Here is a 21135-nt window from a genome sequence, read left to right as displayed (position 1 = left end):
TGTAGACATTAATTTTCTGTAAAGTTGCTTTGCAATGATTTGTATCGTAAAAAGCGCTATGCAAATAAAATTGAGTTGAGTTGAATTTTAGAAAATAATAAAATGTTGTCATAAAGCATTATTGCTTTTTAGTGTATTTAAATATTCTTAAAGAAGAATCATCAACCTTAAGTCCAGAACCTGAATCATTAAATTCGACATTGGCATTCGTTCACATTTCCATTGCCTGCAGCTCGGTGAACAAATATCCTGATAGATATAGAAAACTGACTCTTCTCAGGAAGAATCATCTCCACCATGTCCTTTCATCAGAATAATGTTCTCTTCCTCCATCTCTTGCAGTTTATTTATTTTTTGATTGCTTTCTGAGGTGTGTGTACACCTGATGTGAGCGAGGCACCTTTAACACTCAGACTGAGGACAGATTGATGACTGTTATTGACTTAGACTTTCGTATCTGTTGTGACCTGTTCTGTCCTGAATATACGGGGCAGCCTGAACGCCGTAAGTGTGAGCAGTTATTTATTTCCCCTCAAGGACACATTCTTCCTCTCCTCGCAGCAGATGTGCCAAACATAAACACTCATCCTCAGGTTGAGCTTTTCAGTTTTTAAATTAGTTTTCACACTGAACATTTGTAAGTGCAGAAATGGAGCAAATGTGCGAACAATCTTATTTATAAACCTCAAAGTGTGTGTGTGAAATGTGCTTTAACAAGATCCTTGGCAACACTTTCTAGAAACATGAATCATGCATTTGTTTTCATAATGCAATATAATACACTTTGCTTTTAGATGAATACAGTATGTGGTTCTCAGGGAAAATTTATCATGTTCATCATTTTGTGGTTACACATTAGTGATGTTTCAGTGTATAAATAAATAAAATTAACATTTCTTTGTTCCAAATGTTTTTAGTTTGTTCATTGGTTTTATTTATTTTTTTTCACTCGTATAATTATTTTTTTTTTGCTTCATTTGTATAATTTCTTATTTTTTTGAAAAAAAAAAAAAATATTTAAACTTTTCATTTTTTAATTTGTTTGTTTTTGTGTTTAATTATTTTACATTTTGTTATCTTGTATCTTCGTCACCTTAGTATTGTCAGTCTCATTTTAAATGAGAATAATTAGTTCTCACATAGTTATTATTCTTGGCACTTGAAGGGACCATAATCTATTTATAATCCTTAAAAAAAATCTTTGCATGCTCTATGGCATTGAGAACTAATCTAGGTATCACACAGATACATTCAGTTAAAGTGAGCCGAGAGAATGAAAGGGCTGCTCCTGTATCTGAATTGTGGCACATCTAGGTCTGTGGAGCTCGATTCAAGCTCTAATTTTCTTCCTGCTGTGATGTCCTTGGTGGATTGTCACTGAGCATCAACTGAATGACGGCAGACATAAAAGTGGACGGCATGTGCTTTAGACTGACAGTCCATGAAGCTGACAGCGTATCGGTTTACACATTTATGCTTTTTCAGTAATTGATTCAGAGCAAAGCACAGAGCTTTTAAAATCATCCTGTTACACTGACCATCACACTATGTTGTGTGTATTCCTGTTTCGTTTTATAATCTGTGTGTGTGTATGTGTGTGTGTTTAGTTTCTGCAGGACACTTTGGATGCCCTCTTCAACATTATGATGGAGAACTCGGACAGTGAGACCTTTGATACTCTAGTGTTTGATGCTCTGGTAAGATAATCATGGCCTGTGCTTTAATAAATCTGCACAAATGTAAAAAAAAAATAATAAAAAATAAATATATATATATATTTGTTTGTTTCAATCTAAACAGCTCAGTATGAGTATTGTGTGTTGTGTTTAATTATAGTAATAGCATAGTTATCTGTACTGCTACTCAATAATAATTAAAAGTCGAAATAATATAAAAATAATAATAATATGCATGTTTAATTTTCTGATTTTCTTTATTTTTTTTAATAATTTTTTTTTCTGGTTCTGAAAGGTCTTCATAATCGGACTGATCGCAGACAGGAAGTTCCATCATTTCAATCCGGTTCTGGAGACTTACATCCGCAAGCACTTCAGTGCCACCCTGGCCTACACGTGAGGGGCAAACTCTGCCGTCTCAGTGTTAGTATGTGCCTTGTTTTGATTTGTAACACCCTGTGTGTGGATATGTTTTCAGAAAGCTGACAAAAGTCCTGAAGAACTATGTGGATAACGCCGAGAAGCTGACAGAGCAGCTGCTGAAAGCTCTGAAGGCTTTGGAGTACATCTTCAAGTTCATCGTGAGATCCCGCGTTCTCTTCAACCAGTATGTTCTTCGTTCATATTCAGAGCTCTCAGATCTTTTATTCATCTCACAGCTGAGCTTTAAGCATGTCATGCCCAAATCCGAGGAGTTGTGCTTGAAGTCTGAACCAGGGAATGAAGGTTAGCTTGACTTGCTTTGGCAGTAGAGACTTTGGGGGCTAGAGGCACCATTATCCATTGAAGTCATTGATGACCATAAGAAATATATAATGAATATGTTGTGATTTTATATTGGTGCTAGCAAAAAAAATTAAAAATATAACAGGGACTGTGTTTTTTGTGTCTTTGTGTTATTATTTTTAAATTATTTTTTTATTTTATTTTACAGTGAAGTATGACAATAATAATTTTTTTAGTGCTTAATTAGTTATTGTTTAGTCATGATTTATTTATTATAATACTTATTTGCATTTATGCGTTCACTTAAAAAAAGAGGAACACAGCAATTTGACAGAGCCAACAATATTCGTATTATAGCCAACAATATTAGTTATTTTATAGCCATATTGATATATGATCTCAACTTTTTGGCCAAGTTGTGCTGCCTTACAAAAAAAAAAAAAACGGATAAATTATTATAATTTTTTTTTAATCGCTCAGCTTTAATATCTGTATTGTGAAGTAGGTGATGAGTGGCAGAAAGCTAGCAGATAATAAATGTTGGCGTATCCAGCATATTCTCTAAAACGTATTTCTTTTCCTCTTTCGTGATATGTGTTTTTCAGCCAATAAGCTGCAGTTAAGGCTAAGAGATGTGATTGGTTGATTTACTGGGCAGATCTGAAATGCCACACCTTCAGCAAACTGAAGTACCCTTGTTTCCTGACGGATGGAGGATGTGTTTGAGGCAGACAGGAAGTGGAATGAGCAGCGGGGCTGATTTAGGGAGACGGTGGACATGTTGAGTAATGAGTTAGCCTAAATGAAGTTCAGCGCTGGTGATTAGCTTGTTGTCTGCAGGTGAAGTATATGATGGTCTTTCACGGCCTGAGCGCTCCGAGCGTCTGACACCGCAGACCGCTGTGAAAGACACTAATGAGCAGAGTCTGATCTGATTGACTTAGCCCAACCCGACCGCACACGTCCTGAGTCAGAGATCAGCTAGACAGGGCTGCACACCGCCATGGAAATGATGAGAAATATGGCAAAAAATAACAATTATCATAAGTTTAAATAGCTATCAGTGTCAGACATTAAAACTGAGTCGATATGTGGTTTCAACAAATGTTCATCAATTTCAATGTTTACTGCAGCCCTGCTCAGGATCTTTCTATTGCATTATTCTCATTCAAATGAATCTGATGACAACGCATATGTATGTATGTGTGTGTATGTATACAGTATGTAAGATGATCTAGATCATGTTCCATGAAGATTTTTGGTAAATATCCTACCGTAAATATTTCAAAACTTAATTTTCGATAATATGTAATATGCATTGCTAAGAATTCATTTGGACAACTTCAAATGGGTTTTTCTCAGTATTTCAATTTTTTTACATCCTCAGATTCCAGATTTTCAAATAGTTGTATCTCAGCCAAATATTGTCAGATTCTAATAAACCATGCATAAAAAGGAAAGCTTATTTATTCATCTTATAGATGATGTATAAATCTTAATTTAAAAAAAAATTATACTTAAGACTGGTTTTGTGGTCCATGGACACACACACACACATTATTATATTATTATTTTATTATTTTAGCGAAATATAATTTATTTTTCTTTTTGATTTTGAGGTTAAGACCTCAAAATTTCTTATAATATCTTTTTGTGTTTTTTTGATTGACTTGAGTTTTGCAAAATATAATTTCTTATTTTTCATTTGATTTTGGAGTTACATATGACAGAGAAACTGTAAAATAAAAAGAATAAAATTCTACCATATCTCCCCTTAACTGTAGTAATGAATGGTCAGCTGGAGCGTGAAGAATACAGTTTTTCGGTATATTTGACAGTCCATTAGCTAAGCGTGTGTTTGTGTTGATGGAGGGCCGGTCTAATGTAAACGCTCTGGATGAGGTGGAGAATGTCTGACCCTCACCAGAACCAGAGCACAGAAAACCAGCTGGCACTAATCTCATCAGCAAAGGCCGCTGGTGAGCATTTAATGAAAGCGTGAGCGCGGGAATCCTCCTGGTGTTTGTGTGGCTCTTTGGAGCAGAGCCGAGACGGCCCGTCAGCTCTCTGCCCTTCAAACTAGATTACAAAGCAATTCATCAATCTGATCAGCCTGTGATCAGGAGCTAGTTTAGAGGTGCCAGTGAACAGGTGTGTGTGTGTTTGTGTCTGGAGTTTGAGACATTGCTTTTGATGTGGATTTATGTGGCTCTGGCTATTTTGGTGTCATGGAGCTGCTTCCTCTCTGATGATTTAGATGAAATGATTCGAGCCCCTGATCATCTGCTGTTTGTGTGTTTTCCGTCAGGCTCTACGAGAACAAAGGCGAGAGTGATTTCATGGAGTCCCTGAGGATTCTCTTTGCTTCGTTTAACGGCATGATGAACAGCAGTGCTGAAGGGAGCAGCGGGGTGAAGGTGAGAACGCTCTAGGAGCCGCTTTCTGATGAGCTGGACGTTTAAGCGCTGCGCTAATAGAGCAATACGTTTTTCTAAACTAAAACATTTACACATTTGTGCCTGGTGTGACTTCAGTCCACACATGCAGCACAAAAGGAGATGTTTCTCAAAATGTTCATGCTGTTCTTTTACGTATAACAAAGGCCGAAAAAGGACATTAGACATAGGATATATTCCAATTCTTGTAAAGTAGTATGATGCTTTATGAGAGGAACAATCTGATTTGACTGCTATAAAAGCCCCTCTCAAAATGAATTTGCACACCTATATGTTGTATATTACCATTTAAAAGTTTTGGATCAGTGAGATTGATTTATTGATTGAAGAAAATAATGCTTTTATTCATCAGGGATGCTTAAAAAAGGTCAAAAGTTAAATTGAAACATTTATGATGTTACAAAATATATTTTTTCAAATAAATGCTATTCTGTTCATCAGTTCTAGTAAAAAATATATCATGGTTTCTGCAAAAATATGAATCGGCACAACTGTGTTCAATATTGATGATAATCAGAAATGTTTCTTCTGAAGGATCATGTGACACTGAAGACTGCAGCAATGATGCTGAAAATTCAGATTTGCATAACAGGGATAAATTATATTTTTTAATATATATTAAAAATAAAACAGTTCAATTTAAATTCACAATTGTACTATTACTGTATTTTTGAGCAAATAAATGCAGCCTTGATGAGCAATAAGAGACATCTTTAAAAAAACATGAAAAAGTTGAACCAAAATCAACTTTTTGAATGGTAGTGTACAGCAAAAAGTGTCTCTGGAGGCTCTGTGTCTCAGGACGTCTTCCCAGAATGCTGCTCTGTTTCTTCTGTTGGACATGAATCTGTATATTTCTGTCTTTGATGTGTTGAAGTGTGTGTTTGTGTGTCTCTCTCGTCACCTGACCTCCTCCTCTGTCCACTGTGGCTCTGGCTTCACAATCTTTAGCTTCTCCTCAAGGTACTCTATCTGTCCTCCTCTCCTTCCGTCTGTTTCTCCGCTCCACCTCCATTTGTGTGCAGTTATTTATTTATTTTTGTCCCTGACCTTTCCTGTCACTCCTTTTTTTGCATTAACACACCTCTGTTCCATCACACACATGCTCAGCGGCCTTGTGGACGGGTCATGAGTCGGCCTGGAGCGATGCAGGTCTGTCGCTGACTCAGATCTTAGTGGTTTTGTCAGAAAGTTAAAAATTGATCTTAAGACGCACTGTCAAGGGAAGGAATGTGCTTTTCTCTCCGCTGGCCTTGTTGAAACAGGAAAGCTAGAGACGACGTGAGTGAAACGGCGTGTCAGCTCGAAGTACATTGTGTTCACATGCCCTCACACTTATTATTTAAACAGTATGACAGTTTCAGCTTGTGCTGCTCTGTTTTTACTGCACATGTCGGGCTTGTTTTTCTCTTTTCTGCTTTGTTGAGTTGTTTTAGGGGGAAATGAAGCTCAAGTGTATCATTTTTTTCACCATTTATGTTAACAAACTAAATTGAAAATAACATCTGTCTGTCAGTTTGTCTCTTTATTTCACATTCTGACACATTTATTACATTTGTATATTTTTTTTTGTAAATTTTTTTTATTAATTAGTTTATTAATTCATCTATTTTTAGAAAATATTTTTTCCACACTGAAACTAATTAGTTGATTTTTTTACATTATGAAACGTTTTAATTTATTTATGCATTTATAATTCTGACTGATGGAACTTTTCGAGGCTTTAATACTTTTTTCGTATATTTTATATATATATATATATAATTTTTTTTTTTTTTTTTTTTTTTTTTTTTTTTTTACATTTATTTATTTAGCAGACGCTTTTATCCAAAGCGACTTACAGATGAGGACAGTGGAAGCAATCAAAAACAACAAAAAGAGCAATGATATATAAGTGCTATAACAAGTCTCAGTTAGGTTAACACAGTACATGTAGCATGGGATTTTAAATAATATAATATAAAGAAAACAGATAGAATAAAAAAAGAATAGAGCAAGCTAGTGTTCGAGGTATTTACACATACACACACACACATACAATTGCATAATTAATGAAAAGAAAATAGAATATAAAAAGATTAGAAAGGTAGTTAGATTTGTTTAAAGAATAGAATTAGAATAGTGAGTGTTAAAGTTAGAGGGTCAAATAAAGATGGAAGAGATGTGTTTTAAGCCGATACTTGAAGATGGCTAAGGACTCAGCTGCTCGGATTGAGTTGGGGAGGTCATTCCACCAGGAGGGAACATTTAATTTAAAAGTCCGTAAAAATGACTTTGTGCTTCTTTGGGATGGCACAATCAAGCGACGTTCACTTGCAGAACGCAAGCTTCTAGAGGCACATAAGTCTGAAGTAACAAATTTAGGTAAATGGGTGCAGAGCCAGTGGTAGTTTTGTAGGCAAACATCAATGCCTTGAATTTTATACGAGCAGCTATTGGAAGCCAGTGCAAATTGATAAACAGAGGTGTGACATGAATTCTTTTTGGCTCATTAAAAATTAATCTTGCTGCTGCGTTCTGAATTAATTGTAAAGGTTTGATAGAATTGGCTGGAAGACCTGCCAAGAGGGCATTGCAATAGTCCAGCCTGGACAGAACAAGAGCTTGAACAAGGAGTTGTGCAGCATGTTCCGAAAGAAAGGGCTTGATCTTCTTGATGTTGAATAAAGCAAATCTGCAGGATCGGACAGTTTTAGCAATGTGGTCTGAGAAAGTCAGCTGATCATCAATCATAACTCCAAGGGTTCTAGCTGTTTTTGAAGGAGTTATGGTTGATGTGCCTAACTTGATGGTGAAATTGTGATGAAACAATGGGTTTGCTGGAATCACAAGCAGTTCTGTCTTGGCAAGGTTGAGTTGAAGGTGATGGTCCATCATCCAGGAAGAAATGTCTGTTAGACAAGCTGAGATGTGAATAGCTACCGTCGGATCATCAGGATGGAATGAGAGGTAGAGTTGAGTGTCATCAGCATAGCAGTGGTATGAAAAGCCATGTTTCTGAATGACAGAACCTAATGATGCCATGTAGACAGAGAAGAGAAGTGGTCCAAGAACTGAGCCCTGATGCACCCCAGTAGTTAGATGTTGTGACTTGGACACCTCACCTCTCCAAGATACTTTGAAGGACCTATCTAATAGGTAAGACTCAAACCATTGAAGTGTGGTTCCTGAGATGCCTTTTGCCAGTGGGGTTGATAGGAGGATCTGGTGGTTAACCGTGTCAAAAGCAGCGGACAGATCAAGCAGGATAAGTACTGAAGATTTGGATTCCGCTCTTGCCAGTCTTAGAGCTTCAACAATTGAGAGCAAGGCCATCTCAGTTGAATGTCCACTTCTGAAGCCAGATTGGTTGCTGTCAAGGAGGTTTTGTGTGTGAGAAATGTAGACTTGGTTGAACACAGCTCATTCTAGTGTTTTTGCAATGAAAGGAAGAAGGGAAACTGGTCTGTAGTTCTCTAAAAGAGATGGATTGAGGTTGGGTTTTTTAAGTAGTGGAATTATACGTGCCTGTCTAAATGATGAGGGAAAAACACCAGTGTGGAGGGATGTGTTGATGATGTGAGTGAGTGCAGGTACAACTAGAGCCCGACCGATATGGATTTTTGGGGGCCGATGCCGATATTAACTCGAAAAGAGCCGATTTATAAGCCGATATTTTGATTTTAAAAATAATCTGGATATTAGACCCATTTTCTATAAACTGCACTTACACAACATTCAATAGCAAAATATCTGCCTGTTCTATGTATGTGGGCTGTATAAACCATTTCCCAGAATGGACTATGTTAAAAAAAAAGCCTTCGATTACAGTCTCAATGACTAAACAATTGCACATCAAAAGTATATATTTTTTTAATGATCAAAAAACAGTCTGGTTTTAAACATTTAACACTTTTACTTTCTTCCAGTTGAAGCTGGTTTTAACAGTCTGTGTGTTTACTGTAAATAAATTATAATACTAAAGTTAAAGTATTTGCAGAAGTAGTCCCACACTTTGCTGCTACAGCATTCACCTTTTTCAGCCATCTGTAGGCAGAAAGAGAGACAGAGAAAGAATAAGTATGTGTATTAATAATATCACCATGTATCATTACTCATGTCATCATTAGAATTATAATAATAATAAACTGGGATCTCCTACATAGGCAAAAATGAGAAATATATATATTTTTTTATTTGTCAAGTAATAGGTATTACCTACTTATATTTAACAATATTATTTCAACATTTTCCTGTTATGTCTGTAAAGCTGCTTTGAAACAATATGTAAAAAAAAAAAGTGCTTGTTCAGCTCACATTTATTTACATTTCCCTTCTGGTTTAATCATTTCTGACGCACCTACTGTAGTTACTGTAACTACACTATATTTGCTCTCACAGAACATCGTCTTGCCTACTATTACCGGAAGATTACGGAATCAATTCGAAGTTGAATGGTTAACGTTAGTGTCATGAACACACCGCTGTCAATTTTGAGAAGAACCACCTTCAAACAAGTTAATAGCAAGCATTTAAGGGGCCTGCTAAAAAGGAAGCTATTAGCGTTAGAGTAACCAGCCTGAATTCACCAAATTGTTCTCTGGACCTGAGGGTAGCCTCTTCTTCCTTGCTTCTCTCTTAATTCTCATCAGCAGGACTAGCGCTATCGCTCGCTTCTTACAACGAGACGGATACATGTTGGCTGCTGACCGAAAGGAGGAGGAACAGACTATGAAAGAGCTCCCGCTAAACGTTTTTAAAACTCCGCCTATGCCATAGCACAGCGCAAATCGCGTTGTATCTGAAGGGCAACGCTGAACCCAGCGGCAAGCGCCGTGCATACCGCGTCCTGTGTGAAAGGCCCAATTACGCGGTTATTATGTGGGAAACACACCGCAATAGAATAAGAATAAGTTAAACGCTAACGTTATAGTTTGACCTCCTATTAACGTTCGCGCTCTTCCACTGATAAACATGGTATTAGCTTTGTGGCTAATCTAATATAGCAATGCATTAGCGGCTGTAAGTGATGTTACAGAATATTTAGAAGTGATAATGATAGGACCGTTAGCTAGAACTACCACACAGTTTTTATATACAGGGTATGAACTAAATCTACAATCATTTCACAGGACGAACGACAGACTCACCGTCAAAACAGTAAGTTACATCTCCGTGGCTTGGCTAATCGCTTTCTTCTGTAGTGGACTTCTGGCGCTGTTGTTAACTCTGGAGCTGCAGAGCTCCCTCTGGTGGGCACACTATGCAACACTCATAACATGAGTGAAGCATGAGACTCTGTTTCTCATGTTTCATCGGCCGTTATAAATGCCGATGCCGATTTAAATGCAATTAGCTTATATCGGCCGATAATATCGGCCGGCCGATATATCGGTCGGGCTCTAGGTACAACTGCAGGAGAAATGGCTTGAAGGAGATGAGATGGAATAGGATCAAGCGGGCAAGTTGTAGGGTGATTAGAAAGGATGAGTTTTGAGACTTCTGCCTCAGAGAGTGAAGAGAAGGATGTAAATGAGTGTAAGTTTGCTGGTGATATGAGCTTGACTGATTGTGGTGTGGAAAATTGTGCACTAATGTGTTTAATTTTATTAATGAAAAACGTTGCAAAGTCGTCAGCTATTAGAGATGAAGCAGGAGGGGGAGGAGGAGGACAAAGAAGTGAGGAAATGTTTTAAAAAGCATGCGAGAGTTAGACGAATTGTTAATTTTGTTATGGTAGTATGTCATTTTAGCAGTGGAGACATTAGCAGAGAAAGAATATAGGAGTGACTGATACATATTAAGGTCAGTAGTATTTCTGGATTTGCGCCACACCCTTTCAGCAGCTCTAAGCTTAGAACGGTGTTCGCGTAGAACATCAAATAACCAAGGGGCAGAAGGGGTGTTATGGGCTGGCCTGGAAGATAAGGGGCAAACAGTGTCTAAACAAGCTGTAAGAGTGGGGCAGAAAGTATCAGTAGCACTGTTAGCATCCAAAGATGCAAACAGTTTAGGGGAAGGAAGTGAAGATGAAACCATTGCAGATAGCCGGGAGGGTGAAAGTGTGCGTAGGTTACGTCGAAAGATGACATGTGGAGGGGTAAGTGAAGTGTCAGGGACCATGTTGAGGTTAAGAGTGAGGAGGAAGTGATCTGACTTGTGCAGTGGAGTAACCAGAACATGATCAGTAGAGCAGTGTCGTGTATATATATAAAAAAATAATAAAAATTTTTATTTAATGCATCATGCATTTATTACACATACATACAAATATACATACATATGTCTTGGTATTATTATCATCTTCCATCTTACAGTTCTTAGCCATAACTTAAGAACTCCAGAGGTTTTTGTTTCCTTGTGTTGCTTGTGCGCTCCTTTTGAAAATATGTGTAACTGGGATCCAGACTTTCCAGCTTTCTAAAATGTGGGCAGTCGATGTGATGTATTCCAGCAAACTGACAAACTTTCAGTGAAGCCACTGCTGTAAAAGTCTTGGCCTGACTGGTGTTACAATTTCAAAACACATCAAATCTAAAGCAAGTCATGGCCTCAGATATTCACTGTCTTAGTGAACACTTGAACTCCAACAGCTCATTTTGCAGCGAACTCTCAGGTTAAATCAGACGCTATGTGGGCTGCTGGGAAGAGAATATTTATCAAATGGGAAACTTCATAACCCATCCATCACTGCCTGTGTTGACTCTTGTTTCACTCTGCTTTCAGATGCTTTCTTTTTTCTTTTAAATGATTTCAAAGTACGTCAGAATTTGACACCATGATGAGGATCAAACAGGAAGGAGCCGCTTTAAATCCAGATCTGTAAACTCTCAGGACTCACACATCTTCAGGTGTGACTAGAATAAAACCAGGCATTTATCAGCTGAACAGCAGTAAAGCTGTTATAGATAGAAGCTGCGAGTTGAGTCTTTCCTTAAACAAGGTTCTTAAAGCTTCCCAACATTTTCCTGTTGTTGATTGTGTAACACGATTCCTGTCAAACTTCATCAAAGACAATTGTAGCTACCAATACAAACCAGAAGGCTGTTGAAGCCCCAGCCCTACAATGTGACCCTGGACCACAAAACCAGTCATAACGGTACATTTTTAATATATAAAAAAAAAGCGATCAGTAGACATTCCCATTAGTGACCGATTGTCAACACTGACCTGTCACTCTCACAGATTCTAGATATTTGACTAGTTTCATAGAAGAAATGTTTTTATTTGTTTAACATTCTTAAATTTTTATTATTATTTTTTTTATTTTATTTATAATTTTTTTTTTTTTTTTTGAAAGGCTGTATTTCACATTCTGAAACTTGTTTGTTTGTATTTATATTTTATTAACCGTTTGGTTGGTTTTATTTATTATTTAGACATTGTAATTAACATTCTTAAACTTTTTTTTTTTTCATTTTTTACATTTTATTTTGCATACTGAAACGTTATCTAAATTTTTTCTTTTTACAGACTTATGTTTTTCACTTTCATATTATTTCATATTATTTATATGTCAGGCAATGAACAATTTCTATAGTTTGTTGTGTTTTATTTATTTATTCGTTTATTTATATCATTACATTGCATTATGATGAGTGTTAGTTGCTTGTTTGGAGAGTAAGTTAGTTTGTCAGTGTTAAGTGTTTACAGAAGCAGTTAGAGGAGGAAAAAAGCGTGTTCATGGCTCATCTGTGCTCTCTTTATTGATCGGTGTGCTGGAGAGTATTTTAGTATTTGTGTTTTGTGACCATCTTCTCTGCTTGAGGTGCATCTTTCATTGACCGTTTGCTTAGCACATCTGGATTTGCTCTGAGCGCAGAGGGACTGATGAATTATCAGCAGCCAGCGTCTCCGATGATCATCAATTGAGGCTCTTGACACCTTCATGTCAGTCCTTAAACAATGTGAAGTCACTCCGATTCCTCATTGTTCATCCTTACAGAGTTTGAACAGCACAATTCAGCAGAAATTAACACAATCCTCTAAAATGCTTCTTTTTTTTAATGCTGCCTAACTCTTGATTTTCCCATCTTTTTCCATTTATTCAACAGTGTTTTAAAGTATTTTTAGAGCATTGATTATGCTTATCTATATTTCTTGTGAATTCTAGGGTGCTGCACTGAAATATGTCCCAACTATCGTCAATGATCTGAAACTGGTCTTTGATCCGAAGGAGCTCAGGTGAGTTTATCAGACATTGTTCATATTTATATCTTTTTGGAATAAAGACTTTTATTAACTGTTGTTGTCAGTAGCATGTTTTAAAACTGGCATGTTTGCACATGGGCAAAAGTAAATAATGAGTTTAAGGAAAAGTGAGTGTTTTTCAGTGTTGTGTCATTGAAGAATGAGCAACAAATTGAAAACCTTTTTATTTTATTTAGTTTATTATTTTTATTTTGGTTTCATTTTGAATTGTATTTTATGTTTATTTTTATAATCACATGAGTCAACGTCTATGAAATTTTAACCCACAATTTCAATTCTGAAATCAATTAAAATAAATGAATAAACACACATGCCCTTCATCTCCTCCGGTGTCCGTCTCCATCTAAGTGACTCTGAGAGGCTGCTAATGAAATCAGGTCTGAGTATAGTGGAGCTCTTCACACAAACACATCATCATCATCTTTCTGCCTGATGGAGTTCTGTTCATATGTCATTACAGTTACTTTATCACTTTGCCGTTCAATTCTTTCTCGCACGCTTTAGATTCAATACACAATCGGTGCAAAGTGACTCGTTGCTGTGGAGATGCGGCGGTCACTCGCCCGTCCTATCTGTTGGTCTGGATAATGTGTTCCTCCCTGAGTGGCATTATAATGGAGTTAGGCGGCTCATGTGATGGCACACACACACACACACACACACACACACACACACTTACATGTGGTGAGAGATGATGGCAAGAATCCTGCTGCTTCTCAGAAGTTTAGCTGACAAAAGCCTTTCCACACCAAGCCAATTTTCCTAGACGTGACATTTTGTAACAGCGGGATTCTTGTTAGATTCCCAGAGTAATTTGTGATGTGCTTGTGTTTGGCTGCAGATGTTGCTGTGTAAGTGATGTTTCAGACTGAGAGCTGTTGAATGATTGTGTGCATGCATATAAAGTAGTTACAGCCAAGTACAGCTAGTGGTCAGCTGATATGGGTTGGTCAGTAGCTGATGGTGTGTTTAGTTTAGTGGTGTATTTAACAGATGTGCCAGATAAACACTTCTGTGTGCTGACTGAAGTGACCTCTCGCTGTAATTGTCTTCGTTCTGTTCTTCTCTTCATCGCTTGTTCTTTAATCCTGCTGTTGGAGAGCTTGGTGTGGTTAAGAGGATTTCAGCTCCTCCTGTGCTCGCTTCAGACTCCTGCGCTTCTCTTCACTTCCAGAGAATAAACCTGGCCTCTTTTTCCCACTGTCATTTTTCCTCATCTTGTCTTTTCCCTTTCTGTTCTTTTCCCTTTTTTCACCGTCTTTTCTCCTTCATCTTTCTCTTTCTGTTTGCTTTCCTTCCTATTTACATTCTTGTGATTGCAGTGATGGGTAAAAGGCACTGTTGGGCATGACAAGCATCACATAATCTTTTTTTCACAGTTTAATATGCAAAGACGAAAGTAAGGAAGTCATTTATCTGTTGATTCTCCTAAAAAGTTAAACCACAGATTCTGAACAGGAAGCATCCTGAGCAGTATTTGGGGACGGGACTTTTGTTTGGCTGACCAATGATGGAAGAGCCAGTTCAGGTGCTTCAGGAAATGTGTTTGCCACTTTTGACTATGATTGAGTGAAGATTGAAAAAATGACTGGAGGCCTGGTTGGCACACACCGTGCAAGCATTGTGTTGTTTGCTCCGAGTTCATTGTCACGGAAGAGTGTTTGCCCAGCAGAGAGGTTGCGAGTTCCACACACACACACACACTCAGACCAAACAAATGCTGAATGAGGCCATCTCTGAATTCTGTCATCGTCTGCCAGACCTCTCTCATCCCGCTTTCTTCAAGTGCCAGTTCTTTCCACAAAAAGAGCCGCTGCCGTCCTGTTGTACCCTGGGCTCAAGCGCGTGTGTGTGTGTGTGTGTGTGTTGAGATGAGGACAGAGAGGTGTAGCCCTTGGCACTTAGCATGTTTTAGAAATGAGCTGTCACTTCAACAGCAAGTAGAGATGAGAAGAGAGGCATGCACAAACACTCTCACACACCTGTTAGTGTTAACTAAGTTCTAGTTGTGCAGTGCTGACCCCCCCTCTCTCTCTCTCTCTGTCTCTCTCTCTCTCTCTCTCTCTGCAGTAAGCTGTTCAGTGAGTTTATTCTCAAAGTTCCTCTGGGGCGTCTGGTGAAGCAGAAGTTGAACTGCATGATTGATGTCGTCCACAGCGACCTGTTTACTCAGCATGGTACGTACACACACACACACACACACACACATTCTCTCTAAAGGTCACTTCATGCTGTGAGCTGCATGAGACGCTGCGATTGGTGCGTTTGGTGGAAGTGCATCTCTTCTGATATTTCTGATGGTAAAATGAGGCCTTATGTTTACAGTGCAGTGGTAGAACCTTTTTATTTTATTTTACTTTGACTTTGACTAAAAAATTATCAGTACCCATATTGGTCTCAATTTTCCCATTTAAACTTTAGTAAAATAAAATAATTTAGTTAACTTTAAATGACCTGGTCAGTATGAATTTCATTGTATTGCATTAAGTATTAGCATGAATGAAAATTAAATGATACAACATTTTGATTGATAGTTAAGAATAAAAAAAATATATGATCAGTTAGTAACCTTTGTCAACTTATGTTTTTACATCACTTACAGCAGTTTCAACTTTTTTTTTAAGTTACATGAGATTCAACTTGATAATTAAAGTCAATTTAATATAAGTTAAGTTGAAATAACTTAAATTTGATCATACCCTGAAATTTAATGCAGCAGATCAACTTCATTTTTGTAAGCTTTAAATAAGTTTGTTTTTTTGCTGCTTGCAATAAGTTGAAACTGACTTTGCACTCATTTTTGGGTTGCAGCTTACTAGTTAAGAATCATTTCATTAACGTCTGATTTAAGAAGCTCATGTAATTGCTTAAGCACTCTTTGATGTGATACAGTTGTCAACAGAAAGTTCTGCATTGGGGCATTTCTTGCGGAAATCCAGGTAATACTCATGAATGTTTGTCAATGGCATGTATGATGCAGTGTGTGTGTGTGTGTGTGTGTGTGTGTGTGTTAAAGCAGTGACATATGGCAGCTCTGTGGGTAGATTGTAAGAAGATGCACGTCATTCAGCAGTAATTATCTGTGGATGTGTCTCCTGTTCTGATTTAATTAAATCACTCATCACTCGTCCTTGCGCTCTGTCATGCGCTTCAGTCTCTCTCGCTCTCGTAAGGAACGACAGAAAGAAATCAGGATTTAATGAATGAGACCAATAAATACTATGATTAATTTCCAAATAATCTGATTATTTGGTAAATAATCCACAAGTGTAACTTGTTTGTTAAATTATAATGAATATTATTTTTGTAAATTATTACTCTTTTTTTGGAGTTCCCATGTACAGTGAATTATTATGATATAATATAATAGAAGTTATTTTTGTAAGCTGGTTAAATAATAGTTGATCCGATTTTTTCTGCGTTTGTCTTTTCTTCAGAGCTCTGTCGCAGTGCTTTGAATGCAGCTGCTGCTCTTTCTAACTCTGCCAGTGTGTTTGGCACCAGTAGTAGTGGTAAACTGAGATTTGAGAAGTTGTTGAGCTGTAGTTCTTTTTTTCGGGTCTCACTGAAGGCCGGCTCGTCTCAGAGTGTGTTTGTGGCTGCTGATTCCTCCAACACACGCTTTCCAGTGCCAACAGATCCACTGGAATAAATTGCCCTCAGATGGGCCTGTCTAACCTGAACAGAAGTGTTGAGCGCTCGCGGCTGGTGTCACTTGTTGTTTTTCTGAGCAATGTGTGTGTGAGTGACTGTGTGTGGTTCATTGCACTACAGCACAAATTTGTCAACTTCCATTTATTCATTTATAACAGATTTAGCTAATGTAAACTACACATGATTGTTGACGCAAATGACGTGTTTCCAGAGGATTTCACTTTTCATTTCTGTCTAATGAGCGTTATTCTGAAGTTAATTTCTGAATTCAGTTTGACAGCATGCTAATATGCATTTTTAATGGTTGTTTTTCCAAGCAGAGTGAGCGTGACTATTACTAATGCTCATTCTTGAGGTCAAGCACCACTCACGTTTTCTTCAGAAAATGTCAAATGTGGTGTTGGTGCCACACATCAATATGAAATCATGGACAGCATGTGATTAAATGCTTTCCACTTCTGTAAACACAGACTGATGATTGGTTTCATCATCATCCAATTCATGAAGACTGTGCCTTTTGACTTGGAGCATAAAGACTTTATTTATATTAATGTTTATGGATTTATTTCTGCCCTTATTCATGCATTCATATAAGGATTTATTTATTTTAATTTATTTTAAAGCATTTGTACATTAATGCATTTATACATTAATTTATTCGTTTAATGCATTTATGCATGCATGCATTTGTATGAGGAAAAAATGTATGCATGCATTATTTTATTTTATTATTTTTATTTATATATTATACATTTTTATTTTTGTAAAGTGAGTAATAACTCTGATGAAACAAATTAAACTTTCCCCCTGGTTTTCTGTCTCTTTGGTGTCGCGTGGAGCTGACCGTCTCTGAGATCGGCAAAACACATTTTTAAATAGGCGCTGTCTTTATAAATAAACCACAGATTTGAGTTTTAAACAACTACATTCTGAAATACTTTTTAAATTACATTTCATGACACAATAACAGTAATATTTTGAAAATGTTGATCCGAATAAATGGTGGTTGAACTCAACCAATGCTGCGTGAACTCAACCAATCAGGATGTTTAGCGGCCAAGTCCCGCCCCCGAAAGTTCCGGTACTTTGGAAAATACCACCTCGCCAGCAGGGACTTTCTGAGGGGCATTTTTTTACCCAGAACTTTTAGTTCCAGGCCAAAGTCCCTAGTTCCTGGGTAAAGTTCCTGCGTTGGAAACGGGGCATTTGACTTTGTTGAGTGAAATGAAGTAAAGCAGAAGTCAGGACTCATTTAAGGAATGCCGTCTCGCTGCTGATGTCGGACGCTGTGATTAATTCTGCCTGGTAAAGTGCCGTCTCAAAGTTCACGGCCAGGTCAGTTATTTAATGCAAAAGCGTATTGTAAAAGGATAGTGTGGATTTATTTGTACGAGTTTAAACTGGCCTGAACAGCATGATAAATGAGCTCTCAGGAAGGCCAGCGGGAGTTTCTGTGTGTGTTTGCTCCAGTAATGAGTCATAGAAGAAAAACTGATTTACATTGATTCAGCTCTCACACAGAGACTCACCAAACCCCGCCTTCCATGCGGATTGACAGATTGTGTGCCACGCCCACTTCCTGTTTTATTGGATTTATGGCATTTGCTTTCTTTCCTTTATGGAGCAGATGTCAATCTGCACTTTCAAGTTTTGTGTGTGTGTGTGTGTGTGTGTGTGTGTGTGTGTGTGAGAGAGATAGGGATATTAGAATAGAGATATTTTGTTGAGGCTTTTTAATCAGAAAATATTTGGCCATTTGGTTCCTTGACAATTCATAGCACACACACTGTATTTTTAATAAAATATAGTTGGTTCTTTTAATTTTAGCATTTTCACATCTATTTTCATTTACTTTCTTTTATTATAACAAATTATTGTTATAATCAAAGATACTCATTATACTCTCATTTGGTGAGATGTTAATACCATTTATTTGTTTTGCCTTTTTTATTTAAATCTTGATTTTATGGTTTTAAAAAGATTTAGATTTTCACATTTTCAGTATGATCTATTCATTAGTTTTTTTTAATTTTCTATTTATTTTGAATTTTGAATAAAACGGTTTTCTTCAGTGCTTTCAACATTTTGATTTTTTTAATTAGTCATCTATAAATGGAGAAGAAGCTTAAATATTTCTTTTTTTTTTGCTTTAACTTGATTTTGTGGTTTTAAAAAGATTTAGATTTTCACATTTTCAGTATGATCTGTCCATTTAATTTATTTGTTCTTTTTTAATTTTAGAGCTTTCTAATAAAATAATTCTGTCATTTTAAATGCAGCTTTATTTTTATTACATATTTTCTTTATAATCATTGATGCTTATTTACTTGCATTTGTTTAGTCACCTACATTTTTTATTTATTTAGAATTTTTAATAAAAATAAACTTCTTTTAAGTTCAGAATTTACAAATCTTTTATTTTATATAAATTATCATGATGGATATAGATTTTCATTAACTCATTGGCTTACATTGGTTTAGTTGTAGTGCAGAAGATTCTTTCTTGTTTTTTTTATGTAATACAATTTATTTGTTAAAATATTTGTTTTTTAACAATGTAACGAAATGTTTTGTTAAAACATTTTTAAAAACATATTAAAAATGTAAATCTAGATTTTGTGGTTTTGATAAGATTTTCATTTCCATGTCTTCACTGTGTTATATAGTTATTTATTTAAAAACCGCTTGGCTTGTAGGCTGATATATTTAATATTTCAGGTCAACGAGGTTGCTCACTTCAGCTTGTAAAGAGATTATGTCACCTGTTGTGTGTGTGTGTGTGTGTGTGTAGACTGCAGAGAGATCCTGTTGCCTTTGATGACGGAGCAGCTCAAACTTCACCTGGAGAATCATGAGGAGCTGGACTCCTGCTGTCAGCTGCTCAGCAACATCCTGGAGGTGCTTTACAGGAAGGATGTGGTGAGAAACACACACACACACACACACAAACACACACAGGTCTCTGCTTCTTAAAGGAGTATTTCACCCAAAAATGGAAAAGCAAAGTCTCCTAAAGTGAAGTATTCACTGAAAGGCAAATCTCTTTATGTTTATCTCCTGTCACAACCTTCATCTTTCATGACCTGTATGTGACCCGCTCAGAGATGTGAGTTTATTGAAGTACAATTAATTAATTTTTGGCTCATGTTCTGACTGTTAATTGGATTCTATGACGCACGACTGCAATTTACCCGGGCAGATATCCAGATGCACTGTTCTCACTGTTCTCCGTCATTTGATCAATTACTGCCGTCGTGATCAATAGAAAACTTCATTAACGTCTCTGTTAAAGGAAATGTCTATTAGCACTACTTTTAGAATATGTGCTTTTTCATAAATGAAAAGTAATTAACTATAAAAACCTTAACTAAACCTAAACTAATTTTCATTTAGTTTAATTTGATGTACTAAGTTAAATAAGAATTAAAACAGAAGTAAAATTTATAAAAACTATACAGAAAACTAAAACTATATAGACTAAAATCTAAACTTTATACACTTAGTTAAAAAGAGGAATAAAAGTGACAAAACAACTAACATTTAAAAAGCAGGAAATATAACAATAAAAATAACTAAAACGGATAAAAATTTATGCAAACGATAGACATTAAAACCACTAATAAAAATGACAAAAACGCAACAAAATGACTAAAACTTAAAATGACATAACTAACAAACTAAAATAACTAAAAGTGAAAAAGCTGTATACATAAACTAATAAAAAAGACAAACAAAATTAGTAAAATTAACAAAATTGAATAAAATCTGAAAATGTAAAAACATGTACTAAAATAACTAAAACTGAAATTAAAAGTTAAAAAAAAATAATAATAATATAGATACATTAAAACTAGTGTTTTTTTTATGAAAAACAACAACAAAATTACTCATTAAACCCACTAAAATTAAAAAGAAAATCAAAAAGCAAGAACTAATTAAAAATATTAATAAACACTATAATAGTATCTTGAAGATACTAAAATAACACTGCTTTACACACGTATGTATGTACATCACTGATGTCCTCACTTCCCGGTGTTGTGGGTGACACTTTGAACCATTGTGCGAGTGTGTGTTACATAATCACATCAAAGTCTACAGCTCTCTCTCGCTCTCTCGCTCTCTCTCGCTTTCTCGCTCTCTCTCTCTCCCTCTCTCTCTCGCTCTGTCTCTCTCGCTCTCTCTCTCTCTCGCTCTGTCTCTCTCTCTCCCCCTGTCTCTCTCTCTCCCCCTCTCTCTCGCTCTCTCGCTCTCTCTCTCCCCCTGTCTCTCTCTCTCCCCCTCTCTCTCGCTCTCTCGCTCTCTCTCTCTCTCTCTCTCTCTCTCTCTCTCTGTCTCTCTCTGTCTCTCTCTGTCTCTCTCTCTCTGTCTCTCTCTGTGTCTCTCTCTCTCTCTCTCTCTCGCTCTCTTTTTCTCTCTCCCCCTCTCTCTCG

At 36.6% G+C, this 21135-nt stretch overlaps 1 protein-coding gene across 3 annotated transcripts in view; it reads left to right on the top strand.

Moving 5' to 3' along the window:
* The window catches only part of LOC132121715 (dedicator of cytokinesis protein 1-like), a 216444-nt gene that overhangs the window by 62725 nt on the left and 132584 nt on the right, over nt 1–21135 (top strand). For all 3 annotated transcript variants that reach the window (XM_059531438.1, XM_059531437.1, XM_059531436.1), the window contains exons 20-26: nt 1608–1697; nt 1972–2072; nt 2155–2283; nt 4711–4819; nt 12951–13021; nt 15119–15225; nt 19494–19621. In XM_059531438.1, the coding sequence (XP_059387421.1) occupies nt 1608–1697; nt 1972–2072; nt 2155–2283; nt 4711–4819; nt 12951–13021; nt 15119–15225; nt 19494–19621 (735 nt within the window). The remainder of the gene's footprint in view (nt 1–1607; nt 1698–1971; nt 2073–2154; nt 2284–4710; nt 4820–12950; nt 13022–15118; nt 15226–19493; nt 19622–21135) is intronic.

The sequence above is a fragment of the Carassius carassius genome, chromosome 39, assembly GCF_963082965.1.
Source record: "Carassius carassius chromosome 39, fCarCar2.1, whole genome shotgun sequence".
NCBI lineage: Eukaryota > Metazoa > Chordata > Actinopteri > Cypriniformes > Cyprinidae > Carassius > Carassius carassius.
The sequence above is the reverse complement of the archived record's forward strand: the minus strand, read 5'-3'. Positions and strand labels throughout refer to the sequence as shown.